The sequence below is a fragment of the Arachis stenosperma genome, chromosome 3, assembly GCF_014773155.1.
Source record: "Arachis stenosperma cultivar V10309 chromosome 3, arast.V10309.gnm1.PFL2, whole genome shotgun sequence".
NCBI lineage: Eukaryota > Viridiplantae > Streptophyta > Magnoliopsida > Fabales > Fabaceae > Arachis > Arachis stenosperma.
This window is the reverse complement of record NC_080379.1, coordinates 152,916,220-152,943,644: the sequence shown is the minus strand read 5'-3', so window position 1 is coordinate 152,943,644 and position 27,425 is coordinate 152,916,220. Positions and strand designations below refer to the sequence as shown.

At 35.5% G+C, this 27,425-nt stretch overlaps 1 protein-coding gene and 1 pseudogene across 1 annotated transcript; both read left to right on the top strand.

The window, feature by feature from the left end:
- The first annotated feature begins 954 nt into the window (after window positions 1-954).
- LOC130966917 (uncharacterized) lies at window positions 955-3,109 on the top strand. Its single transcript, XM_057891735.1, has 7 exons — window positions 955-1,125; window positions 1,201-1,430; window positions 1,631-1,716; window positions 1,816-2,210; window positions 2,407-2,605; window positions 2,714-2,864; window positions 3,031-3,109. Exons 1-7 carry the CDS (start codon window positions 955-957, stop codon window positions 3,107-3,109), a joined length of 1,311 nt encoding a protein of 436 aa, XP_057747718.1.
- Window positions 3,110-3,261: 152 nt separating this feature from the next.
- LOC130966916 (ATP-dependent DNA helicase pfh1-like) lies at window positions 3,262-6,209 on the top strand (annotated as a pseudogene).
- The last annotated feature ends 21,216 nt before the right edge of the window (window positions 6,210-27,425 follow it).

The following is a 27,425-nucleotide window of genomic DNA, read 5'->3' as shown; positions in this document are numbered from 1 at the left end:
TCCATAACAAACATAATGTTAACATATAAACAAAAACATATAATGGAACAAGAAAATAATAAATATTTAAAATAATATAATATTGTTATAGATCGTATGTGGTTTTAACTTGGTTATAACAGTTTCGAATAAAAGATTTTAAACAAAATGATTTTATTAAAAAAAAGAATAAAACTATTTTGCTACACAATAAATAATATTTCTTTATAATTAAAAAAATAAAAACATTTATTTAATGAATAAAAAATATCTTTATAATGAATAAAATAAAATATTTTATAATTAAGGTTGTTAAATACATCTGAATAAAAAAATTTGAAAAAAATAAAGTCAAACAACATCACAATATTATACAGTGTAACAAAGTTAAAAAAAATTATTAAAACATCACTTAAATATTTGATAGTTACTTATCTCTTTTTTATGATCACTATAATGGAAGTAATTCTTTGTATTTATAATCAACAAAGTATTATTTTTTTAGTTGTTACAAAATTAATCATTTTTTTATTTTCATTATGAATGTAACCAAATATATGTAAATTTAATATGAGTACAGAAATTAGACAAAATGTTCGAGCATCCCACAGTTGTGCTCGAAATTTTCAAGAGGATCCAACAATAATTCGAACTCCGCTACCAATCCCAAGGACATGTTATTACTGTAGCGCACGTCTATTTCACCATGAAACATTCTAGATGTGCTGTAATGGGGAAAAAGTCTCTCTTCCTCGAGTAAATGCTCCTCAAGAATTGCTTGAAATCTTCCTGGACCCCTCTACAAAAGGAAACCATTTTAGAAAACATATTCGCGGATACAATCATGTATTTTCCTTCACTTCGTGTGGTGTGCACGTAGACGAACAACTGGCTATAACAAGTCGTGGTATATATACATTTCGTGCTCAAGGCTCAATATATCACAATATAGGAGGATTTTATCCGGATCAGGACATGCGACCACGCTTTTTGCAACTGTACATATATGATACTGAGCATGAGTTGCAGGATAGGATGCTGGAGAACACACAACTACATGAAACATTGGTTTTCGAGTTACAACAATTGCTACACCAGTATAATCCTTTTCTCCATGTGTTTCACCAGCTTGCACAACGGTCAGATGTATATGAGTGTAGTTTGGTCATTAGAGAGCAACCTGCTAATAAGCCATAATATAGTCTTCCAACTGCGTCGCAGGTAGCTGCTATAATTGTTGGTGATGACGTTGAAACAATGATTCGTGGGCAAATATTAAGGTGTAAACTCATGTTGGTAGCCTACGAAGGATTCGGGAATTCGTTGGCTATTACGATCCACTACAATATCCTCTTCTTTTTCCATTTGAAACTCATGGATGGGATATTAATACTCGAAGTCAAAGTGGCAGCAAAGTATCATGCCGAACATATAAGAGCTATATGGTCTAGGTATAAATCCCCATTTCCTACGCAGTATAGACTTCAATAAAATTCTGCCAAAAAATAGTTCAATGAATCTAATCTTTTTTGCAAATTCTTAAAAATTTGTAGATCCATCCCGATGATCATTTCACTGTATTGCAAGCAGGACAACTACTACAATAATATGTTGTTCATAACTATGTGAAAATTGAAACCGGAAAGTTAAGATGGGTTCAAACTAGACAGAAGAAATTACGGGCTGAATTATACCAAGGCTTACAAGATGCCTTGCACATAGGAGAAACTAATGCAGGTAAATATTGTTGTATCTAATTGCTACCTCGTAAATCATTAAGAATTACCTAAAATAATTATTAAAACTAATAATACTTCTCTCTATATTTGTCTCCAGAAAATGTTGGAAGAAAAAGAACAATATTACCATCGTCGTTCATTGGTAGCCATCGCGACATGACCCAACGATATGAAGATGGAATGGCGATTGTTCTAAAAGAGGGCAAGCCAGATATTTTTCTCACAATGACATGCAATCCATCTTGGACTGAAATAACTTCAGAACTAAACCCAGTTCAAACTCCACAAAATCGTCTAGATCTAATAACAAAAATTTTTCGAGCCAAATTTAAACAGCTGAAAGAGGATGTAATTACTAAAGGTGTCTTGGAAAAGGTGAAGAGCTATATTTATGTCACTAAGTTTCAAAAAAGAGGGCTGTCACATGTACATATGTTGCTAATCTTAGAAAATAATGACAAATTAATTGACTCGGAGTATTGTGATAGTTTGGTATGTGCAGAAATACCATCTAAAGAAGTATAACCACACCTACATGATGCAGTGCTAAAACATATGATTCATGGTCCTTGCGGAACACTTGAGATCCATCTTCACCCTACATGAAAAATGACAAATGTAAACGCAACTACCCAAAAGAGTTCACAGTAGAAACACGAGAGGTGACAACTTATATCTGCAATATAAGCGACGATTCGACACACCAGTACCAATTAACCAAAATATCACAGTTGACAATAGATGGGTAGTTCCGTACAATCCTTGGCTACTACTAAAGTATGATTGCCATATTAATGTTGAGATATGTAGTATCATCAAGAGTATAAAGTATCTCTACAAGTATTGCTACAAGGGTCAAGATCGGGTTGCAATGGAAGTTCACAACGGTTCTAATGTTGACGAGGTCTAACAGTTTGTTGATGCAAGATGGATCGCTGCTCCAGAGGCATGTTGGAGAATATTTAAATTTAACCTTTATTGAATGTATCTATCAGTGAAAAGGTTACAAATTCATTTGCCAAATCAACATCAAGTGAGCTTCTATGATTACCAAACCATTCCTGAAATACTTAATGATGATTATTTCTCTAGAATAATGCTCACTGAGTTCTTTGCCCTAAATCGTGAGGAGAACCAACAATCTAGGTATCTTCTATACAGAAAAATTTTAGAGTATTACACTTGGCACAACAAGGAAAGGAATGGCGTCGACACAAGATACAGAGGAGATCCATCGGTCGAATTTATACTGTATCACCTTCGATCAGAAGGAAAAAAAATTCTATTTGCGTATTCTGTTATCTAATGTCAGAGAACCAATCAGTTGGGATGACTTGCTAACAGTGAATGAGGTCCAATATTCGTCTTTCAAGCAATATGCTCAACACTAAGGATTGTTATAGAGTGACAGTAGCGTACGTGCGTGTTTGGTTGAGACTTCTGTTTTACGATTGCCATGTGCTTTACGAAGGTTGTTTGCAACTATCTTAATATTTTGTGAGCCTGCAGATGTAAGAAGCTTATGGGATGAATTTTTTCATAGATGGTGGATGATTATCCGTCAACCAGCACTACAACAGCCGTAGTGTTCACAAATCGGCTACTCAAGGATATAAATGATATACTCCTTCAGCATGGAAAACAGATTACACAATACGACTTGCCAGCTCTAACTCATGAAAATGACAATGAAAACTCGATACCTAGAGTTATCCAAGAAGAACTGTCGGTTGAAGTAACCTGGGAAAACCTGTGTACCATAGAAAGATTGAACAATGACCAATCTAAAGCTTTTAAGTGCATTATGAACACAATTGATCGAAGAGAAAGTGGAGTGTTCTTTGTTGATGGGCCTGGAGGAGCAGGCAAAGCATTTCTTTACAGAGCTATAATTGCAGAATTAAGAAATAAGGGTCATATTGTCTTGGTAACTGCATTATCAGGAATAGATACAACATTATTACCTTGGGGTCGAACATCTCATTCTAGGTTTAAGATCCCAATTAATGCAGAACTATCATCCATTTGCAACATAAGCAAACAATCAGATCTTGCAAAGCTGATTAGACAAACAACGGCAATCATCTGGGATGAAGCACAATGGCAAATAAAGAATTGGTGCAATCATTAGACCGCACTCTGAGAGAAATATTAGCAAATGATATGCCATTTGGAGGAAAAGTGATAGTGATGGAAGGAGATTTCTGCCAAGTACTGCCTGTCGTACCGAAAGGTAGTAAGTCACAAATGATTTCAGCTTCTATAGTTAAGTTTCATTTATGGGCTTCCACTGAAATTCTCTATTTGCGACAAAATATGCAATCATCTAATGATCATGTTTTTGCTAAGTATCGCATTGGTGATGGAATTGAGCCCACCATACATGAAGACTTTGTACGGATACAAGCAAATATGACAATTCTGTGGGAGGGTGAAACATTGTTACACAAGTTAATAGAAGAAATATTTTCAAAGTTACAATCTCATGGGTGGGACACTTCTTACATGGTAGAAAGGGCAATATTGACGCCAAAAAATCATGATGTGCAACAGCTTAATGATATAATTATCAACCAGTTTCCAGGAGAAGAACAAAATTTAGTCTCATTTGATGAGGTAGAAAGAGATGCTAATAATTTATATCAGCAAGAATACCTTAACTCAGTTTCTATAGGCGGGTTGCCACCTCATGTGTTGAAGGTGAAAAAAGGGGCACCTTTGATGTTATTGAGAAACATAGACCCTAAGGCCGGCTTATGCAATGGTACAAGGTTACTATGTCGTGAAACTTTTCAAAACATGTTGAATGTAGAAATTTTAACCGGCCATCACTGTGGAAGAAGAGCTTTCTTGCCTCGGATAAAACACAAAACCACAGAGAATTCAGGACTGCCTTTTGTACTTATCCGGAAGTGAATTCCTGTAAGGTTGAGTTTTGCAATAACAATAAATAAATCACAAGGACAGACCATTCCTAAAGTAGGGATCTATCTCCCTAAACATGTGTTTAGCCATGGCCAATTATATGTTGCTCTGTCTCGAAGTATTTCTCAGTCAATAGCAAAACTTTTAGTCAAAGAAGGAAAAATAGATGGAACAAGTGGAGAATTTACCAGAAATGTAGTTTTCAAAGAAATATTGTTATCTTCACCACAGGTAATTTATGTTCTTAGTAAGTGTGTGTAGTTACTTCTTGGTACAATTCAGTCTACATATAATTTTAATCTTTAAATCTTTTTCATTGATATAGATATTTTTTTTATACATACTTCAATTTATTGACGACTAACGACTTATATTTTTTAATAGATAATTTGATTTCAAAGGAGCTCATCAATATATGACAGGAGATAAAGACAATGAACTTGAACATCTGTTTTACGCAACAGGTACGTACTAATTATCATTAACTAAGACATACTAGATATACTAGAAATATATTAACAAATATCAATTACAGGAAGAAGGATTCCAAAGTCTCTGGAGTGCATGGAAAGATGAGCAAGCAATTGCATCAATCAAACCAATAGACAATAAAGTAATTTTTTAAATTAATTACTATCAAAATTGCATTAAATATACATACTTCTATTTCTATGTTAGTAATCATAATCATATGTTATCTAATAGGTTCATTCCCTTCAAATTTATTCTATTGGTTGGGGAGGAACGGTTAAAACAGACAAGACCCAATTCTGGAAGATGATAAAAAGGAAATATTGCTCCAACAACATACAAGGTAATGCAATCATTGTAATCAGAATGTTATTGATATGCCTATTATCTATCCTCTTCTATGTTCTTCTTTTTCTATTAAATAAAGGGAAAAAGTATATGCCTAAAATATTAAAAGATTACTCTGAGATTGTAACGGAGATTATGTTTTCTATGTTGAATAAAGTTAGAAAAAATAATTTTAAACCAATGATAATAAATTAAACATTTTTCTTTTTCCAACAACAAACTCAGAGGAGCAGAACCAACTGATATTAGTAAAGAACAACATTGCAGATACCTATCATTAGATTAAGAAATCGCACAAAATAGAGGTAATATCAGATAATTATAGATTTGAATGCTCTACAGAGGGTTTAATGGCTTCTTTTGTTGTGCATGTGTAGAAAATCCAATCTCAAACAAGAAATTTCAATTTTACAGGTTTTATTCTTTTTATTGTTAAATTGTCATTCAAATATAATGAAATTTGTATTGGCATATGGTATATTTTATTGATTTCTAAATTTTGTAGTTCTTTAAGGCTCAAGAATTTATTGATAAGGAGATGTACGAGAAATTGCTAAAGATTTTTACTCGGTACAAATTCAGAAATTACTTTAGGTTTATCTTAACGTTTTTACTTATAGTTTGATCTATAATTTCCAAAAATAAGACATAATTATTTTTCTTCTTTACACTTTTTGCAGGCACATGAAAGATTCTTTAAATACAGATCCGTACTTTGGCTTACCACTTAAAGAAAGAGGTCCCTAAACAAAGAAAAAATATGACTTTTGAATATGGCTCATCTTTTGTAAATAATCGTATTTTTATATTTATTTTTATGACTTTGAATTAGATAAAAGAAGATAATATATTATATTAATTACTATTTTATGGATTATGTTATTTCTACATAAGTGACGTATGTGTTCATTATCATTAAATTATTTCCATATTATTATTGTTTATAGATAAGTAATATATGTTATTTGTAGATAAGTGACGATATATTTATTATAATTAAATCATTTTCATATTGTTATTGTTTATAGATAAATAATATATAATTATTTTAATTTAAACATTTCTATATTATCATAAACTATTCTATATTATTATTTTTAAGTTATTTAAATTTAAAATTTTAAAAATTATTAAAATAATCAACTTTAAATCTTATAAAAAAAGTTGTTGAACAGACACGGTAGTTTAAATACAGAAAGAGTAAGTAGATGCATTTCTATATACTATATTTATAAGCTTTTTGGGACTTTTTCGGAAAATGTTGAATCGATTCTGAACCGTCACATCGCTTAATCTCTCTCATATGACTTCGTGAATAGAGTCATAGACGATTTCACTATATTCCGCAAAAAACAACTTTATTAGTAACTTGTGATGACTAATAATAAACTATTACAATTGTTATTATTTCGTGTAACATCATCGTTCTTATATAATATCATATCATAATATAAATTACTATTACATTTATGATTTTTATATTCAACTTATGTTTAACCGTAATGCTTATTATTATTATTATTATTATTATTATTATTATTATTAATACTATTTTTGAAATATCGTAAATTATCAAAGCTATTGATATGGCTATTATTATCAATAATGTCGATAATACCTTTAATGGTGGTATATATAAAATATCCACTAATAAAAAAACTAGGATTTTGCTACACTTTTAAAACATGGTAAAAAGTGGAAAAAAGCGTAGCGATAGCTTTTTGCCATACTTTTTGAGCAACCGGCATGCTTTTGAAAGAGTTATATCTACTAGCGTGCCGGTTATTCTATCGACACACTTTTGGTGATCTATGGTCACACTTTTTTTGTTGTCACGCTTTTATCTATTGCTATGCTTTTTAAGCGTGCCTGTATGCGAGAGGATATGACTACGCTTTTAAAAGGTGCCAATAACAAGAAATATGGCTACGCTTTAAAGCATGGCAAAAAGTGACTACTATATGAAATAACTACATTTTTAAAGCGTGGCTATAGATTTGTTCAAGTTCAGTTATTTTTTTTAATCTTCATAATAAAACCTAACAAAATTCGTAGATAATGTAAACTTTAGACAATATAAAATCTTTATAACAAATTTAATTACTATTAACAATATAAAACCTTCATAAACTTGTACACCAAATAAAGTGGTTGATCACATGACAAGCTCTGACAAAAAATCAAAGTGATAACAACTACCCATGAATTTGTAATACATGCATTACAATTCCAATAACTATTACATTATCTACTTCCTTTAAAAACTACAAAATACACATTAAAAACTACAAAATACCCTTCCCTCTTGTGATGTCTTGCTGGTCATCTGAGATATCATAGACCAACCCTTTTTATCTGTCTGCTTGTCCTTTATCGATCGCCACAATCTTAAAGCTTCTGGAGAAAACCTTGCTGCTGCTGGGGATTCTTGATGTAACCTTCTTCAAGCTGCTTCCGAAGAAAGCTGATGAACTAGAACTGATGAAGCCACAGCTCCAAAACCATTCAAACTCACCTGCAATGTAAAATTACATTATTTTCTTGTTATTTAAGAGTTACTACTCTATTCAAAATTCTAATCAAGTTTTTTGAACTATACAAGAAATCATGAATCGCATCTAGATATATTGATAACTCACAAATTAATGATATGTATGTATCCATAGTCTGCATGATCACTATTTTTCTAATTTGGTATTTATAACTGATTACTAATTCACACTGCATCCAATCCAATTACTATCCTAATCTTATACATAGTTTAAAACTAGAAGTGATAAATTGAGTGAGTAGAATTAATTGAAAGTAACAAAGTAAGGTAAAAGTATCATACTGGAGTTCCTTTGACAGCTTCTATGGTTGAAACTGAAGCAGCCATGGCTGTGTTATTATCCTTGTAGCAGCAAAGAGTAATTGTACTTAATACAGAAGAAATAATGAACACTATAAAGACTTATTATAGTGGCAGAGAAAAAAACTGCTCTTAGACAATCCAATCAAGTGAATTGTGATTGTGTGAGTTGAGAGATATGCAGAAAATGTATGGTAAGATATGCTATATGCAGGAAGTTAGCAGAACAGTATGGAGAAAATGTATGGTAAGATCTGCATCAAACAATAATTCATGTGAGACGAAGTTAGCAGAACAGTATGGAAGTGAAAGGAAAAGCATTTTGTTCAATATGATCACATTCTTTAGCGCTCTCGTTTGAGGCAATCCTCCTTTTGCAGGGGATACAGGATCAACTCAAGACAAAAGGGTAACAAGAATAAAAGAATTCACAATATTTTGTGGCTTATGGCGCCGTGAAAGAGTTTTTCTGAAAAGGTGATGATACATCATAAATTCATAAGTATTTGCACATTTAAAATGTCTAGAGACTAAAAGTTAATTAGCACAGAAGATGACTTAATAAAACGAGGACAAACTTGTCATCACCCAAAATGAACAATCAGATTCAACTATTTCTTTTTCTATTTTTTTCACATACCTTTCCTGTTCGAGTAATTTTTGAGCAAGTAGGATTCTCTGGGTCTATCTTGCCACGGGTCCCAAGAGGATATTCACTGACTGTTAAGGAAGCTCTTTGGTCTTTCAATGCATTTTTTACTGTTGGATACACATATAGCCATGCGACTTTGAACATTTTTCAGTGCACTCTGATTCTACTTGAAAACGTTATATGTATTCTTGGTATCAAAGTATAAATATAGGATATGATTACCCCCAGGGTGCTCCACCCAAATCAATTGAGATTGTGCTGCCAACAAAAGGGGGAAAAGTGGAGTTAATATACATGATTTGATCTTTACAACCAGATAAATTAAATAAAAATAATTAGCTAGTGATAAGAATTGGTTCATCGTGAAAATTTTGATGAATTCTTATGTAGTCATGAAACTTTTTAATTTCTTGACTTGCCTTTCAGCAAATCAGGTTTGGGAATGGAGAGCAGGAAGGCATCCTCCACTCCCACCCCATTTGGTTGACATCCCTAAAAAGGATAATAACATCAATGAAAATTTGAAATTAGCAAAAGTGTTCAATGAGAGAGAGAGAGAGAGAGAGAGAGAGAGAGAGAGAGAGAGAGAGAGAGAGAGAGAGAGAGAGAGTACTTTAATACAGCCCAGAAATTCTGAGAGACCAGCCAACGAGCAGTGACAATAGCATCATTTGGGTTAGATTTTTTAGAAATGGATAGCATTGATCTCCTGTGTGCCATAGAATTCTGGGAACAAACCAAGAACAGTACGATAGGGACAAGTACATGCAAAACTCTAATACTTTTCATTTTCATCGTGCTCGTGTCTCTCAACTCCCACAACAGCACTATAGGCATTCATATCTTTTAACCTAACAACTTAAACTTTAGGGAGAAATGGTTTAGGACAAGGAATAAAAGTTTTAATGGTAACCAGCAACAACTACAGGATTAAAAAAAAATTGAACCAATAATTCAAAAAAAATTGCTAGCCATTTAAAAGAATGCAGAAACTGCAATGATAATAGAAAGACCCATTTTGCAAGTACTAATATCTAGAACTTACAAGAATATCTTGGCCAATCCACGAATATGATTGCTGTTGAGTAGCAGCCCATAAAATTGCAAATGCCACTAAAAATAATAACACTACAAGTGAGAAAATAGATAAATAGGCTTCAATACTAATTAATAGTGAGAAAATAATAACACTACAAGTTACGATTAATAATAAAAGACAAAAGGTTCTAATTAGTGAATATGCTTTAATACTAACATAGATGAACAACTTGCACTGATTAATAATTTTTCCTTTTTTCTATAGATATAAATAGATATAAATCCACTGAATTTTAGCAACAAATTAAAGTTGAAAGAAACAAAGAATGAATAATCAACTACACCATTGGAAAAACCACAACACTTGGTCATAAAAACTGAGGAACTCTTTGTAAAACCTTGAAGGATTCAACAACCCTCTCTTTGAATCATCTTCACCACCATCTTCTTCAGAGTTCAATAACAGGTTTATTAGGCCTTCATCATCACCTCCTCCAAAGTTCAAGTTCTTAAGAGATACTGAGGAGAAGTTATATAGAAGATTGATGGAAGAAGCCCAGCGGAAGGCAAAATAGAATTTGAATCTTGTAGCTGAAACTACTGAGGTTAAAGTTAAAGATTCCCCTAATTCAACAACAATGCTTAGTGTCATTAATAATAGAGAAAGAGAACAGAAATAGCTTCATCAGAAGAATCTACCACACTTTTCTTCAAGTTCATCACAGATTCTTCCATTGGAATCTTTTCCTACAACACTCACAGCAACATAGGCGTGTCCTGGTCCCTGTTATGTGAATTAATTGGTTAAAAGGATTTCATAAAAGTGGCGGCAAGTGAGCGGAGGGAGTCACTGCAGAAGGAGGGTTAGGGGTGCCAGAAGAGGGATTGTCGGTGGAGTCATTGCAAGCGTTGAGTCGTTCTTCACGAAGTGGTGAGGGTAAGGGTGTCCGTGTCCTGGTTAGGGTGAGGGTGAGGCACAATGAAGAGAGGGCTTAGGGTTAGCTGAATGAGTTAGGGTGAGGCACAATGTTTGAAGAAGGAGTTCTCTGAAAAAAGGAAAAAGACGAAGCTAAGTTTGAAAGACATTTGGAAGGGTACGCGCGAGTTCTGAAAATTTTTTTGGGAAACCTTTTGGCCACATTTTTGAAGCCTGCCAAAAGACTTGTAGAAAACGGTTACCCTTTGAAAATGATGCTGTAATAAAATTCTGTAGCCACGCTTTAAAAGTGTGCTGGTTTCTATCTATGGCTACGCTTTTTAAGCATGGCAAAAAAAGCGTGCCCAAATTTTAAATCAATTTTCACCTCTATAAAAGCTGGCCATTGACTTCTTTCGCTACGCTTTTGAAGCGTTGCAAAAAAAAAGTGGCCAAATCTCTATTCAATTGCCACCCTCAGAAAAGCGTGGCTATAGACCTTTTTTCTTGTAGTTAAAGGAATAGGATTGGAAAGATTAAGCAAATCTCTTTCCATGAAAGAAATCCGAACAAAGGACAATGCAATTATAAAAGAACGAATGATGTACCAAGTCACAGGATCCAACCAGGAACTGCGATTCAAGACCAAGTTAATCGTGAAAATAACCTCTAACGTTCCCAGAATCCGTTAGTGTTTCCGTACGCACAAATCATCAGTATTAAGTTGGCTAGACCTCATACCATAAGAAATGCAACGGTCGACTAACAACGTTAATCAATAGACAGTCGTGCATCTAAACTCAAACTCTTGTCATTAGGACAAGTCCTATTGCATGACTGACACTCAGAGTATGCAGTGAAGCATAGTCAGTCCATTCCCAAGGCTCTAACAGGAATGAACTACTCTGATACCATAATGTAACACTCTAACTTCTAGCACCTCATAATCGTACTAAAAGCTCAGACGTTACCTACCTCTAACCCTTTTTATTTTATACTATCTTTATTAAATAATGAGCCTTTGCGAGTATGAATCGGAATTTTATTTCAGAAAATAGTGAGTCTGTACTTTAAACCTTTTATTCACAAAAATATATACCCACATAGCATCATATACATAGACATAATTCAAGATTCTCAAAATACAAGTCCTACCCCTCTAAAAAAAAAATCAAAGACAATAACTGGTGAGGGAAAAGTATAAGACTAATCCAAACACAGAAGATACGGATACATAGGCACATAAAGCTCTAATGTTCGGTCGCGGCTCCGCGCCAAGGATTCCTGAACCTGTTATTGAAAAGGAAAATTTATAGAGGGTGAGAACGTCGTCCTCGCATGTTCTCAGTAGGAAAAGTGAATGCCGTAAAAGTAATGAACAAAATGCGAATAATTGACTTTATTCAGTAAAACTATTCTCTTATCAAGCCTTTGAAAATGCTTCTTAATTTTACTTTAGACAATTAAATTCCTTTCTTTAAATTTTTTTAACTTAAAACAAAACTCATTCACAACATTAGTTAAGCACAAGCAATTGAATGCACAAGCAAGGCAGAATAAGACAACCAGCACAATCACAGGGTAAATACAACAAAAAATACAACCAAATGTAGATGCGCAAATAATATGATGCATGTCTGTCCTACGCAGGCCATAAGCTCACGCGTCGGTTGTCTACCCGCAACCCGACGTTACTCGGGATAAACCCCGAATATGGTTTCTTTACCGTGTCAGTCAGGCACAATTATCATCATGGGTATGTTAGTTAGGATATTTTGGCATCACAGTAGAAACAGGCTATTAGTTTGGCGAACATTCCCGTATTAGCAATCTTAGGCTATCCGTTAGCCAGGCACTTTCGCATTAGCAATTTGGCACAAAGGCCCATTCAACATACCATATGCTATTAGTTAGGCGGACATTCCCGCATTAGCAATCTTAGGCTATCAGTTAGGCGGGCACTTTCGCATTAGCACTTTGGCACAAAGGCCCATTCAAATAAACAGTTCTCATGAGTAATTATCTGTTTCAATGATCTCTTTCGTACTTGGCTTCTCATTTTCTTTCTCTTTATTATGCCTCCACATCACCAATTACATACACACACCTCCGCATTGCCTACATTGTTAAATGTACCTCCGCATCACTGCTTAATTACACATACCTCCGCACGCATCACCAAATAATCAATCATTCTTACCTCTACATCACCACATAGATATACTTTCAGTCGTTCATTAGTGTTAGAATAAAAACATTTAATTTTCAAATAAATAAACTTCTTTAACATTTAATTAAGGTAAAATTCATTTTCTTAACAAACCTAACTCAAATAATAATTTAAGACAAAGCCTTTTGTCAATAAACTGAACTTAAAACATAATATTTTTCCTAATAAATGACCTCAAAACAAAATACTTTTCTCCATAACTCAAAATCATCGCATAATTTATTCTCTTCTTAAAAAATGGAAATCAAATAATATAGTTTTTAAATAAAATTTTCTTTTAAATAACGCTTTAAACAAAGTCTTGGAGTTTTATAAAATTTCTGTAGCATTTTCTCTAAAATTCTTGCTTTGTCACCCTTTAAGGGTCCCAACCAAATCATTTCTCAAACTCTTTCCAACCATTTTCAAGTATTAAATCATTTTCAATAATCACACCGTTCAAAAAATATCAAATAAGTTCTCAATAATCAAATCGTTTTCTTTAATGCTAATCCTCTTTCTATTTCAATAAAATTAAGCTTTCTTTCAATTTTTTTTTGCTATTAAAGTCAGATGAAAAAGCCACACGTTCATTCAAATTTTACAAAACCTCCCGACCATGTTCTTTTTACATTTATCATTAACCAAAACTACCTTTTCGTTTATTTTTGCAAGAATTTGGATAGAACCCCTCCTCAAAACTCGACTTCACCACCCTTACGAGCTCCCTCATTTTTATAATTTCTTGACAGTTTACTAACCTTTCATCACACTTAATCACCATCATACCAATACCAGAATCAATTACCATTCACTTTCACAACCATAAATTTCAGTATTAATTACAATCTCAATTCAAACTCAATTCATATTTCAATTTAACAAGCAACACCAAATTTATCAACATTCACAATCATAATACAATCAATTCTCATCAATTAGACATACAAAACACGTATAAATTATTTGTAATTACTCAATAAGCTTTTAGGCATTCTTAAATTAAAAATTGTTATTTTTAAAACGAAACTCCCTACTTTCGTACGGAATCAAAATCAATAAAATTTTTAGAGAAGTTTTCTGATCAAGTTGTTGAAGAAAAAAACGACAGAAATTATCTGTGCCTCCTAAAATTCTAATTGGCCGAACTCAAGAAAAAAAAGAGCTATGTCATCGTCAACTTCTACCAAATAAAAATAATGCCAACATATAGAAGAAAAAGATACAACACTTTTATCAAATTAGATTTTTTATTAAAATTACGCATTACAAAAAATTGAGGTCAGAAGTTGTGGAAGTTTTCACGGTTTTCTCTCCTTCACTCTCGGTCACTTCCCTTTCTTTTATTACCGTGCATGAAAAATAAAAACCAAATGAAGTTAGATGATGATTATTAGAGGCTAATAGGGATGGATGATGAGTTTGTATGTGGTGTTAAAGCATTATAGGTGTCAAGGTTGGTAAAATAAAGAAAACATGTGTCATGGTTATAGGTCATATTTCCATTTCTTTCTTTTAATCCCTTCATAGCTTTGTTGGTGATGATAATTAATATGATAAGAAATGATGATTATTATAATTAGGTGGCATAGGTTATATATATATATATATATATATATATATATAACGACACGTTTATTTTCTTTCTTTTAGTTTCACATATATGCAAATGGCTTTGTTAGGAACTTTCCATTGTATATACATAATAGACTCATTTATAATAATAATAATAATTCTTTTATTTTTTTTATAATACCTCATTATAATAATAAAAATTCTAATAAATTTTAAATTTAAAGTATTATAAAATTTAATTTAATTACTTTTAATTTAGAAAAATAATTTACTTTAAATAAAATAATAAATCATGAATAACTCAATATTTGATTTTTAAGAAACTCGAGTTGTTATATTCTACCCACCTTACAAAAATTTTTGCCTTCGAAAATTGATATAAGATGGATGAAATTTAAATTGACGTTTCCTTTTAACACATTTAGGAAAAAAGCAAAAAATTTTTGCATATATAGTTTTCAAATACTAGGAACTCGTATGATTTGAATATAAGAGAAAAGTGTGATGTGAAGTAGAAACTACAAACTGATTTGAGGACCATTTTGTCGTGCTTAGAATAAATTCAAGATTATATCAAAGAGTATACAATTCATGAAAAGAACTATAAACAACAACAAAGAGAGATAGTCCAGAAGAGTCAAGTAGACATTTAAAAACAGGACCGAGCAAGGATACATTCGAATAAAGGAATAGGATTGGAAAGATTAAGCGATTCTCTTTCCGTGAAAGAAATCCTAACAAAGGACTTCAATAAAGTTATAAAAGAACGAACGATGTACCAAGCACAGGATCCAACCAGGAATTGTGATTCAAGATCGAGTTAATCGTGAAAATAACCTCTAACGTTCCCAGAACCCGTGATTCGCATCACCTATTAATTTTATTTTGCCTATGATAATCCGTTAGTGTTTCCGTACACACAAATCATCAGTATTAAGTTGGCCAGACCTAATACCATGAGAAATACAATGGTCGACTAACAACATTAATCAATAGACAGTCATGCATCTAAAACACAAACTCTTGTCATTAGGACAAGTCCTATTGCATGACAGACACTCAAAGTATTGATGAGCGAATATTTTATACGCTTTTTGGCATCACTTTCATATAGTTTTTAGTAGTTTTTGTTTAGTTTTTATAGGTTTTAGTGTTAAATTTATATTTTTGGATTCTACTATGAGTTTTTGTATAATTTTAGGTATTTTCTGGATGAAATTGAGAAGCTGGAGCAGAAGTCTGATTCAGAGACAAAGAAAGCACTGCAGATGCTGTCCAAATCTGACATTCCTGCATTCGAAAGAGCTTTTCTGGAGTTACAAAAGTCCAAATGGAGTGCTCTCAATGGCTATGGAAATCTAACTTTTAGAGCTTTCCAACAATATATAATAGTCCATACTTTGCTTCGGATTAGAAGGCCCGAAACTGGCGTCCAATGCCAACTTCCTGCCCCCTTTCCTGGCATCCAGCGCCCAAAAGCAGACAGCATCCAAACGCCCAATGAGGACCACCTAGCTGGTGTTCCACGCCCAAGCTCATTAACAATTGAGTCTATTTTTTAAGCTCAAGCTCGGCTCACTGAAAGCTCACGAGCTGGCTCAAATAATAGAAACATAAATACAAAATCTATAATTTTATATCAATAAATTATAACTTATATATTTTAAAAAATATTTAAAAAGAATAATTTTATATATTGTTTATCTATCAATAAATATAAATTTTTTATTTATATCCTACATCAAAATTATTTGTAATAAATAAATATAAAATTTTAAATAATTAAGATCACTAATATATATAATTATATATTACTATTTCATATGTATATATATAATATTAAAAGTATAGACTAAATGCATATAGGATATGTCTATATTTGAGATGTCCAAAATTTTATTGGACAGCTCTGCAGGTGAATCTCTCCACCTAAAGAAAATGCTTGCAGAAGCTAGAGAACTCATTGAGATGGTTGCTAACAACCAATTCATGTATACTTCTTAAAGGAATCCTGTAAATTATGGGACCCCTCAGAAGAAAGGAGTTCATGAAGTTGAACCTCTGAATGCCATCCTGGCTCAAAATAAGATCTTGACTCAGCAAGTCAATATGATCTCCCAGCATCTAACTGGAATGCAAACTGCAGCTGGAAGTAATTAGGAAGCTTCTTCTGAAATAGAAGCTTATGATCCTGATCAACCCACCATGGAGGAGGTGAATCACATGGGAGAACCCTATGAAAACACCTAAACCCTTCATGGAGGAATCATCCTAACCTCTCATGGAAGGATCAACAGAAACCTCAGCAAGGTTTCAATAAAAATCAAGGTGGAAGGAACCAGAATAGGTTCAACTACAGACCACCATTCCCATCTTCTCAAGGGAACATAGAAAACTCTAAGTAGAGTCTTTCTGACTTAGTTATTCTGGTTTCCAGCCTCTATAAGACCATTCATAGTTTCATTAATGAAACAAGGTCCTCCATTAGAAACTTAGAGGTACAAGTTGGTCAATTGAGCAAGAGGATCCCTGAGACTCCTCCAGAACTCTTCCTAGTAATAATGAGGTGAATCCAAGAGAAGAGTGCAAGGCTATAACCATGGAGGTAAAGGCCAAAACTGAGGAGAATGGGGTGGCATTGAACGCCAGTGAGGAAGCCCTTACTGGGCGTTAAATGCCCAATATGGCAGTAAGCCTGGCGTTAAACGCCAGCGAGGAACCCCTCACTGGGCGTTTAACGCCCATCCTGGTAGAAAAGCTGGCGTTGAACGCCAGCCTGGGAGCACTGGTTGGGCATTCAACACCCAAACACCTAAGCTTTCTGGCGCTGAACGCCAATGAGGAACCCTTCAGTGGGCGTTCAACGCCCAACCAGGCAGCCATTCTGGCGCTGAATGCCAGACTGGGCGTTCAACGCCCACTCACCCAGGGAAGCTGGCGTTGAACGCCAGCACGGACATCCCTGCTGGGCGTTCAACGCGCAGAATGCTAGAGGGACTGGCATTAATGCTAGAGGGACTGACGTTTAATGCCAGTCAGGGTGGACAGCAAGGGCGTTCAACGCCCAATAAGCTGACAGAGCTGGCGTTGAACACCATTGAAAACACACCCTTTGAGTGCTTAAAGCCCACTCATGAACCCTCAATCTCAAAACCAAAGGAAATCATAAAGACAATTGAGGTTCCTTTGAATGCACTATTGCAGTGCATGAGTTCTGATGACTACTCATCCTCAGATGAGGATGAAGACACTAGGAAAGAGCAAGTTGCTCGGTACCTAGGAGCTCTAATGAGGCTGAATGACAAGCTATTTGGTACAAAGCCTCTGGAGGAAGAACCTCTACTGCTTACCAAAGAACTCCATGCTTTGGTGCAGCAAGAGCTACCTCAGAAGCTTCAAGATCCTGGATGCTTTTTGATTCCTTGCACCATAGGCACTGTGACCTTTGAAAAGGCTCTGTGTGACTGATAAACCACTATTTTATGATTTATTTTATGCTAAATTGAGTGGAATTTATCAGATTATTCCTACACTTATTTATAGAATTCACATGTTCTACGTTGCCTTCCTGATTTCATGCTATGATTGAAAACTCGCTTCCAAAGCTTTTAAATTGTCAAATTTTAACTCCTCTATATACCATTTGATGCCGTGATCTATGTGTTAAAGTGTTTCAGGCTTTCTAGGGCAAGAATGGCTTGGAGAATGGAAAGGAAGCTTGCAAAAATGAAAGGAACACAAAGGAATAATGAAGCTGACCAGCGAGACGTGAGGTGTACGCGTGACTGACGCGTACGTGTGATAAGGGATTTCGCCAAATGATGCGCACGCGTGACCCACGCGTACGCGTGATGTGCGCCACGTGCAGATGTTGCTGAAATCGCTCCCAGCGATTTCTGGGCTCTTTTTGGCCCAGTTCCAGGCCCAGAAAACACAGATTAGAGGCTGGGAGTGAGGCAGAATAAGGGAGACATTCATCATACACTTCTCATTCACACAAATTTTTAGGGTTAGATGTAGTTTTTTAGAGAGGGAGGCTCTCTCCTCTCTTTAGGTTTTAGGATTTAGGATTTTCTCTTCTACTCTTATTAATTACTCATTGTTATTATTTTAGTTTGTGAACTTTTAATGTTAGATTCAATTTCCATATTAATGCAATTGATTGTTTATATTTTATTATCTCTTATTGATTTTCTATATTTTTATGTTATGCCCTCCAAATACTTGACAAAATACTTAGAAGGATGTTAGAGTAGGATTTTATGTTCTTGGCTTGGTTGAGTAATTGGTAACACTTGAGTTATCAAACTCCTTTGTTGATTGATAATTGAAAGTTGCTGATTGATTTGGATTCCACTAAAGCTAGTCTTTCCTTAGGAGTTGACTAGGACTTGAGGAATCAAATTGATTAGTCCACTTGACTTTCCTTCATTCGTTGAGGGTTAATTAAGTGGGAGCAATGAACAATTCTCATCACAATTGATAAGGATAACTAGGATAGGATTTTCAGTTCTCATACCTTGCCAAGAGCTTTTCTAGTCATTAGTTTATTCCATTTGCAATTTACTTTTTCTTGTTCTCTTATCCAAAACCCCCCAAAACATACTTTTTTATAACCAATTATAAGCACACTTCCCTGCAATTCCTTGAGAGACAACCCGAGGTTTAAATACTTCGGTTATCAATTTTACTAGGGGTTTGTTACTTGTGACAACCAAATTTTTGCATGAAGGATTTTTGTTGGTTTAGAAACTATACTAGCAACGAGAGTTATTTGTGAATTCTAGACCATACAAAAGTTCTCTCATCAAAATGGCACCGTTTCCGGGAAATTGCAAACATGTGCCTTATTATTGGTTATTGTAAATATTTGCTTTTGCTTGTTTATTTGTTTTCGTTTTTGTTTTTAATTTTTATTAACTACTATGAATTCTCACCCCTCTGGCTTTAAGTTTGGTTCCAATATTGTTGTAAGGAATGGAAGCTATAATGAGAACAGGCATCAAGGTTGGAAGAATCAAAGATGGGAGGAGTCACAAGGATTTGATCAACCCTCTTGGCAACAACCCCCTCCAATGCGCTATAGCCAACAACCACTCTATGATGCATACCAAGACAATAGTTATGGTGGACCCTTTTGTGACAACCCACCCCCACCAAATTACTATGGTCAAGAGCTATTCCAGGGAGCGTACCAAGATGATGAATATGGTGGACCCGCTTGTAGTTACCAACAAGCCCCACCATATGCCTACGAACAGCCTCCTCAACATAACTTTGAACCACCATACTCACAAGTCCCTTTTCACCATTCACCTCTATATGACCCTAACCCATATCCACCATACCAACTACCTAATAAGCCAAATGAACCATACATAGAACCACCCCCATTCCAACACAATTACTCTCATGAGCCACTACCTCAATATTCACCATCTCCATGCTCTTACCAAGAAGAACCACCTTCCTACCATGCACCTTTTCTCCAAAATAATGAACCCTTCTATCCACTCCAATCTCCACTGGATGACAACACCGTTGGTGTTATTCACCAACGGCAAACAGAGCTTCATACCACACTTGCCTCTATTACTAGTCTCACCTCTACTCTTCAAATATCCCGCATGGACCAATCTTCTACCTCAAATACTTAGTTCTCAAGCTCTGGTGCACTACCACCCTCCGTGCAAGAATACCCATATCCATCGATCCAAAAGCAACATGATCCCAATGATGCTATTGACATGGAACAAGAGAGAAGGGATCATCTTAGGGATGCAATCACGATGGATCGGTTGCACGCAGCCCTATTTCCAGAGGAGCAAGAGGAGGCCCAAAAAGTGGAGGTAGGAGAGACCCTTGAAGATGAATGAGTAGTTGAAGGGAGTTGTCATAGAAAGAAAATCATCAAGGAGGAGTATGACGTTAGGATTTTTGCTAGTAAAGAATTTTATAAAAATAGTCGCGTTGTAGATATAGTTTCTAAACCAACAAAAATCCTTTCGTGCAAACGTTTTGGTTGTCACAAGTAACAAACCCCCCTTTAAAATTGATAACCGAGTATTTAAACCTCGGGTCGTCTTCTCAAGGAATTGCAGGGAGGTGTTCTTATTATTGGTTATGAGTTTTGTAAATTGGGAATTTTGGAATTTGGGCAATGGGCACAGACATAAAGGAAAATAAATTGACAATAATAAAATCTGTCGGCAAGGTATGAAGAACTGGAAGTCCTATCCTTATCAATTGTGATGAGAATTGGATTTTAATCCCACTTAGTTAACCTTTACTAAAGCAAAGGAAAGTCAAGTGAAATAATCAGTTTGATCCTCAAGTCCTAGTCAATCCCTGTGGGAAGACTAGCTTTAGAGCAATCTGCCCATTTCAACCACTGCTTTATTTGATAATTCAAGAGTTACCAATTATTTAACCCAAGCCAAAAGGGAAAATATCTAAATTAAATTAAAAGCATTCATGTAAATAAAGCAATCAAACTACGTTTAAACATAAATTCAAATTCAACATAAAAGAGTTCATAAATTAAATTGGGAAAATAAGTAAAGGGAATATTAAACCTGGAATTCAGAAGAAAATTGTAAGTTGGAATAATAATAAATCCTAAATCCTTTAAGAGGAATCCTAATCCTAATCCTAAGAGAGAGGAGAGAACCTCTCTCTCTAAAAACTACATCTAAAATAATAAAAAGTGAATTATGAATAACACGATCTGAAGTGTCCCCTTCATTCCTCCACTTTGCAGCCTTTAATCTGTGTTTTCTGGGCTTGAAACTGGACCGGAAATAGCCCAGGATTCGCTGTTTACGAAATCTGCCACGCTGAATTTCGCAGATGCAATGCGTCCGTGTGGATGACGCATTCGCGTCACCTATCTGTATGGCCACTATAACAAATTATATATCAAATTGAAGCTCCGGACGTTAGCTTTCCAACGCAAGTAGAACCGTGTCATTTGAACCTCTGTAGCTCAAGTTATGGTCGTTTTAGTGCGAGAGGGTCAGGCTGACAGCTTTGCAGTTTCTTCAACTTCTTGTATTCCTTCCACTTTTGCATGCTTCCTTTCCATCCTCTAAGCCATTCTTGCCCTGTAATCCCTGAAATCACTTAACACACATATCAAGGCATCTAATGATAATAAGAGAGGATTAAATAAAAGCCAAATAAGCATGTTTTCAATCATAGAACAAATTCTGGGAAGGAATTGTAAAACATGCAAATAGTATGAATAAGTGGGTAAAGAGTTGATAAAATCCACTCAATTAAGCACAAGATAAACCATAAAAGGGAGAGGGTGAAGCAATCTGAAGCTGCATGTGCCATGGCAGAGGGTTTGAAATAGAAGCCTGAAGAAATTTATACCAGAGCCTTTCGGGAGAAGCTGGACTTGGTAGATGAGGTTGTCAAGTTAAGGGAAAAGTATGTGGATCTGGAGGAGACTATAGCTCAAAGGTTGGACAAATTAGTTGAGAACCTAAAAGCCTTGTTCCGAATTATAGCTAATGAGGTAGACTTCTCCCTTATTAGTCTTGACATGGTCGTGGTTGATGGGAAGATCGTCCCCCCTCCCTACGAAGATGAGGAATTCGTTTCCATGCCCAGTCCAAAGACTTCGGAGATTCGAGTTGAAGGAGCCTCTCAGAGCTTTCCAACTTGGCTGAATGACACCTCCAACATGATTTCCCAGAAGCAATTTTCTCCTTTTTAATTTCGACTTTAGAATGTTTGATGACCCAGCCTGTGGGTCTTTACGAACAATTGACTTTGTAATAGTTGTAGTTTGCCCAATTTTTTCTTTTATTTTGCTACTTTAAATTTGTTTCACTATTTTAATATATGATAGTTTTTTGTATGAATGAATATTTCTTTGATCATCCTTTTTTTTGGATTGCCTCAGTTGGTGTAGTTGTTTCTATAGTTTTAAAAATTAGTGAGGATTTTTGACGAGTCACTTAATGACTTTTCTTTGATATTAATTTGCTCGAGTTGTTCTTTGAGACCAGGTTTTTAGGTTGCTAAAGATGTTGGTCAATGTAGCTTGGCCACTACATCGAACCTATCTTTTGTAAGGTTGAGACTATGTGTTTTCCTTAATTGAGCGCTGACTTTAAGTATTCGGTTTTATCAAGTTATTTTCATGATTCGTTTTAGGCTCACCTCTTTTACTAATTGTTAAGTCGTTTTAATGTGGTCAAGTCACGATTTGCTTCTATAATTTCTTACACTAATTTAAATCTCGTCGCTTTATCTTGCCAACTGTCTAGGTCGGTCAATGAATTTTACAATGTTTTGAGCTTAAAGTAGTACGTATTAGTAGGATGACTGATGAAAAAATGAATTATCATTAATGAGAAAATGATTTACATAAGCTATTTTGCTACTATGAGATTCGTTTTATATTAACCCTTAGTCCTTGCTATGGTGCCTCGTTAAAATCTCCTCCAGGAAAACCCTTCTCGAGAAAAAATCATGAAGTCGGGAAGAAGAGTACACCAGGGAGCAAGGTGCGCTTTCTAACTGTAGTACCTTTTTAAGTTACATGCATGCCACTACCTTGGGAGCTCATTTTCCTTTAGGTCGGACACTTTATAGTAACTCTTTCCTAAGACTTCAGTAATCTTGTAAGGTCCTTTCCAGTTTGCAGCCAACTTTTCCTTGTCCGATTTCTGTGCTCCGATATAATTCTAGATTAGTATGAGGACGTTTGTGGCAAAACTTCTTTTGATGACTTTCTTGTTGTAACTGAAGGTCATTCTTTGCATAAATTTTTCTTCCTTAATCTGAGCTTGTTCTCGAACTTTTGGGAGGAGATCAAGTTCTTCCTCTTGAGCTCAAATATTTTCTACTTCTTCATAGAATCTGACCATTGGAGATTCTTCATTGACTTCTATAGGTATCATGGCTTCTATGCCATAAGCAAGTCAGAAAGGAGATTCTCTGGTTGTTGAGTAGGGGGTTGTCCATATGCCCACAAGACTTGAGGGAACTCGTTGGCCCATGCTCCCTATGTGTCTTGTAGTCAGCACTTCAGCCCAGCCAGTACAACTTTATTTGTAGTTTCTGTTTGTCCATTGACTTGCGGGTGCTCTATCGATGTGAATTGGTGCTTAATTTTGATTCTTGCCACCAAGTTTCTGAATGCTGAATCGGTAAATTGAGTTCCATTGCCCGTGATGATGGAGCGTGAAACTCCAAATAGGGTGACAATGTTCTTATAGAAAAATTTCCGACTTCTTTGATCTATAATGGTCGCTAGAGACTCTATCTTGATCCACTTGGTGAAATAATCAATCCCAATTATGAGGTACTTTAACTATCCAGGTGCTTATGGGAATGGATCAAGGAGGTCTAAGCCCCAGTTTGCAAATGGCTAAGGTGACGTGATGCTAATGAGCTCTTCTGGAGATGCCACATGGAAGTTATCATGTTTTTGGCAAGGCGGACATTTTTTGATGAAGTCAGCTGCCTCCTTTTGTAAGGTCGATCAAAAGAATCCAACTCGGATCACTTTCTTAGTTAGTGACTGTGCTCCTAGGTGGTTTTTGTATATGTCGCTGTGGACTTCCACTAAGACTTCATTAGTCTGGGAGGTCGGGATGCACTTTAGTAGAGGTGTAGATACTTCTCTTCTATTAAGAATGTTGTGAACCAAGGTGCGGTTTTGTGCTTTCCTCATGAGCCTCTGATGAGCGGATAATTTATACGCTTTTTGGCATTGTTTTTAGGTAGTTTCTAGTATGATCTAGTTACTTTTAGGGATGTTTTCATTAGTTTTTATGCTAAATTCATATTTCTGGACTTTACTATGAGTTTGTGTATTTTTCTATAATTTCAAATATTTTCTGGCTGAAATTGAGGGACCTGAGCAAAACTCTGATAGAAGGCTGACAAAGGACTGCTGATGCTGTTGGAATCTGATCTCCCTGCACTCGAAATAGCTTTTCTGGAGCTAGAGAACTCCAAATGGTGCGCTCTCAATTACGTTGGAAAGTAGACATCCAGAGCTTTCCGGCAATATATAATAGTCGATACTTTATTCGAGGTTTGATGATGTAAACTGGCGCTCAACACCAGTTCCATGCTGCATTCTGGAGTCAAACGCCAGAAATACGTCACGAACCAGAGTTGAATGCCCAAAACATGTTACAACTTGGCGTTCAACTCCAAGAGAAGCCTCAGCTCATGGATAGATCAAGCTCAGCCCAAGCACACACCAAGTGGGCCCCGGAAGTGAATTTATGCATCAATTACTTACTTTTGTAAACCCTAGTAGCTAGTTTAGTATATGTAGAACTTTTTACTAGTTTATTAGATGTCTTGGACTATCTAGGTCTTTTGACCATTCAGTCTTTCATGGGGGCTGGCCATTCGGCCATGCCTGGACCTTCATCACTTATGTATTTTCAACGGTGGAGTTTCTACACACCATAGATTAAGGGTGTGGAGCTCTGCTGTACCTCAAGTTTCAATGCAATTACTATTTTCTATTCATTTCGACTTATTCCTATTTTAAGATATTCGTTGCACTTCAACATGATGAATGTGATGATCCGTGACACTCATCATCATTCTCACCTATGAACGCGTGACTGACAACTACTTCCGTTCTACCTTAGACCGGGCGCATATCTCTTGGATTTCTTAACCAGAATCTTCGTGGTATAAGCTAGAATTGATGGCGGCATTCATGGAAATCCGGAAAGTCTAACCTTATCTGTGGTATTCCGAGTAGGATTCCGGGATTGAATGACTATGACGAGCTTCAAACTCGCGATTGCTGGGCGTGATGACAAACACAAAAGAATCAAGGGATTCTATTCCAACATGATCGAGAACCGACAGATGATTAGCCGTGCTGTGACAGAGCATTTGGACCATTTTCACTGAGAGGATGGGATGTAGCCATTGACAACGGTGATGCCCTACATAGAGCTTGCCATGGAAAGGAGTAAGAAGGATTGAGGGAAGGCAGTAGGAAAGCAGAGATCCAACAGGGACAAGCATCTCCACACACTTATCTAAAATTCCCACCATTGAATTACATGAGTAACTCTATCTTTATTTTATGTTTAATTTATTATTATTATTCAAAAACCCAATAATCAATTATTATCCGCCTGACTGAGATTTACAAGGTGACCATAGCTTGCTTCATACCAACAATCTCTGTGGGATCGACCCTTACTCACGTAAGGTTTATTACTTGGACGACCCAGTACACTTGCTGGTTAGTTGTGCGGAGTTGTGACAAAGTCTGATTTATGTTTGAGAGCACCAAGTCTTTGGAGTCATTGTTGATGATCACAATTGCGTCCACCAGCCTCCTTGCTTTTCTTTCTTTTTTAGGGATGATATCGAATTTGAGGTATTCGATAATGGGAGTTATCCAACCTAAACTTAGATTGGAGATAGCCATTATGCTTGACTTGTCGACTTCTTTGGCCACTAATGGTGTGTAGAGAGTTTCCTAGATCAAGCTTCTATTATTGCCCCCTGGCTTGGTGCTGGCCAATTTGGAGAGTGTATCTGCCTACATGTCGGATTCCCGAGCGATATGTCAGATCTCTGCTTCCTAAAATTGAGCTACTTATTCCAATGTTTCTTCCAAATATTTCTTCATGTTGGGATCTTTAGCCTGGTAAGTCTTATAGACTTGAGAAGTTATTACTTGAGAATCGCTAAACACGATCAATTTTACTGTCCCAACCTCTTTGGCTAGCCTCAAGCTAGCAAGTAAGGCCTCGTACTCTACTTGATTATTGGAGACCGAAAACTCAAATTTCAATGAAGGTTCTATCCTAGTTCCTTCTTCATTCTCTAGAATGAATCCTTCTCCACTTCTAACTTTATTAGATGATCCATCTACATACAAATTCCAGGTTGTAGGACTTTCCTGGGTTTTAATGTATTCGGCCACAAAGTCAGCTGAGTGTTGGAATTTGATTGCTGTCCAAGCTTCATACCTTAAGTCAAATTCGGACAGCATTATTGCCCATTGTAGCATCCGACCTGCATTATCTATCTTTTAGAGGATATGCTTCATAGGTTAATTAGTTCGGACCTTTATGGTATGAGCTTGGAAATAAGGTCGGAGCTTTAGGAGGTGAGTACTAGGGCATATGCGAATTTTTCTATCTTTTGATTGTTTAGTTCTGGCCCCTGTAGGACCTTGCTAACAAAATAAATAGGTTATTTTCTGTTTTCATCTTCTCAGATGAGAGCCAAGGCTATAGCCTTACTTGCAACTACTAGGTACATTATGAGTTCTTCCCTTTGAATAAGTTGAGTAAGGATTGGTGGCTGATTCAGGAAGTTTTTAAAGTCTTGAAAAGTTTGCTCACATTTCTGAATCCATTTGAATTGGCATCCTTTTTTGAGTATCGAGAACAAGAGGAGAGACTTCAGAGCTGATTCTGTCAATAATTTGGATAAGGCTGTTAACTTCCATTTAATTGTTGGATTTATTTGAGAAAAGTTGGGCTTTTCATCTCAAGTATCGCTTTGCATTTGTATGGGTTGGCTTTGATGCCTTTTTGGGTGAGCATGAAGCTTAAAAACTTTCTGGCTTCTACTACAAAAAGTACACTTGAAGGATTTATCCTCATCCCATACTCTCTAATTATGTTGAATGCCTCAGCTAAGTCAGACAAGTGATTGGTGTCTTCTTTTGTTTTGACAAGCATGTCATCAACATAGACTTCCATTAA

Bases quoted from the DNA above. Each gene is read 5' to 3' on its own strand.
- LOC130966917 (XM_057891735.1), top strand. From the start codon at position 955: ATGCGACCACGCTTTTTGCAACTGTACATATATGATACTGAGCATGAG. The intron at 1,717-1,815 runs GTAAATATTGTT...ATTTGTCTCCAG, and splicing joins CATAGGAGAAACTAATGCAG to AAAATGTTGGAAGAAAAAGA. The intron at 2,865-3,030 runs GTATCTTCTATA...ATCTAATGTCAG, and splicing joins GAGGAGAACCAACAATCTAG to AGAACCAATCAGTTGGGATG.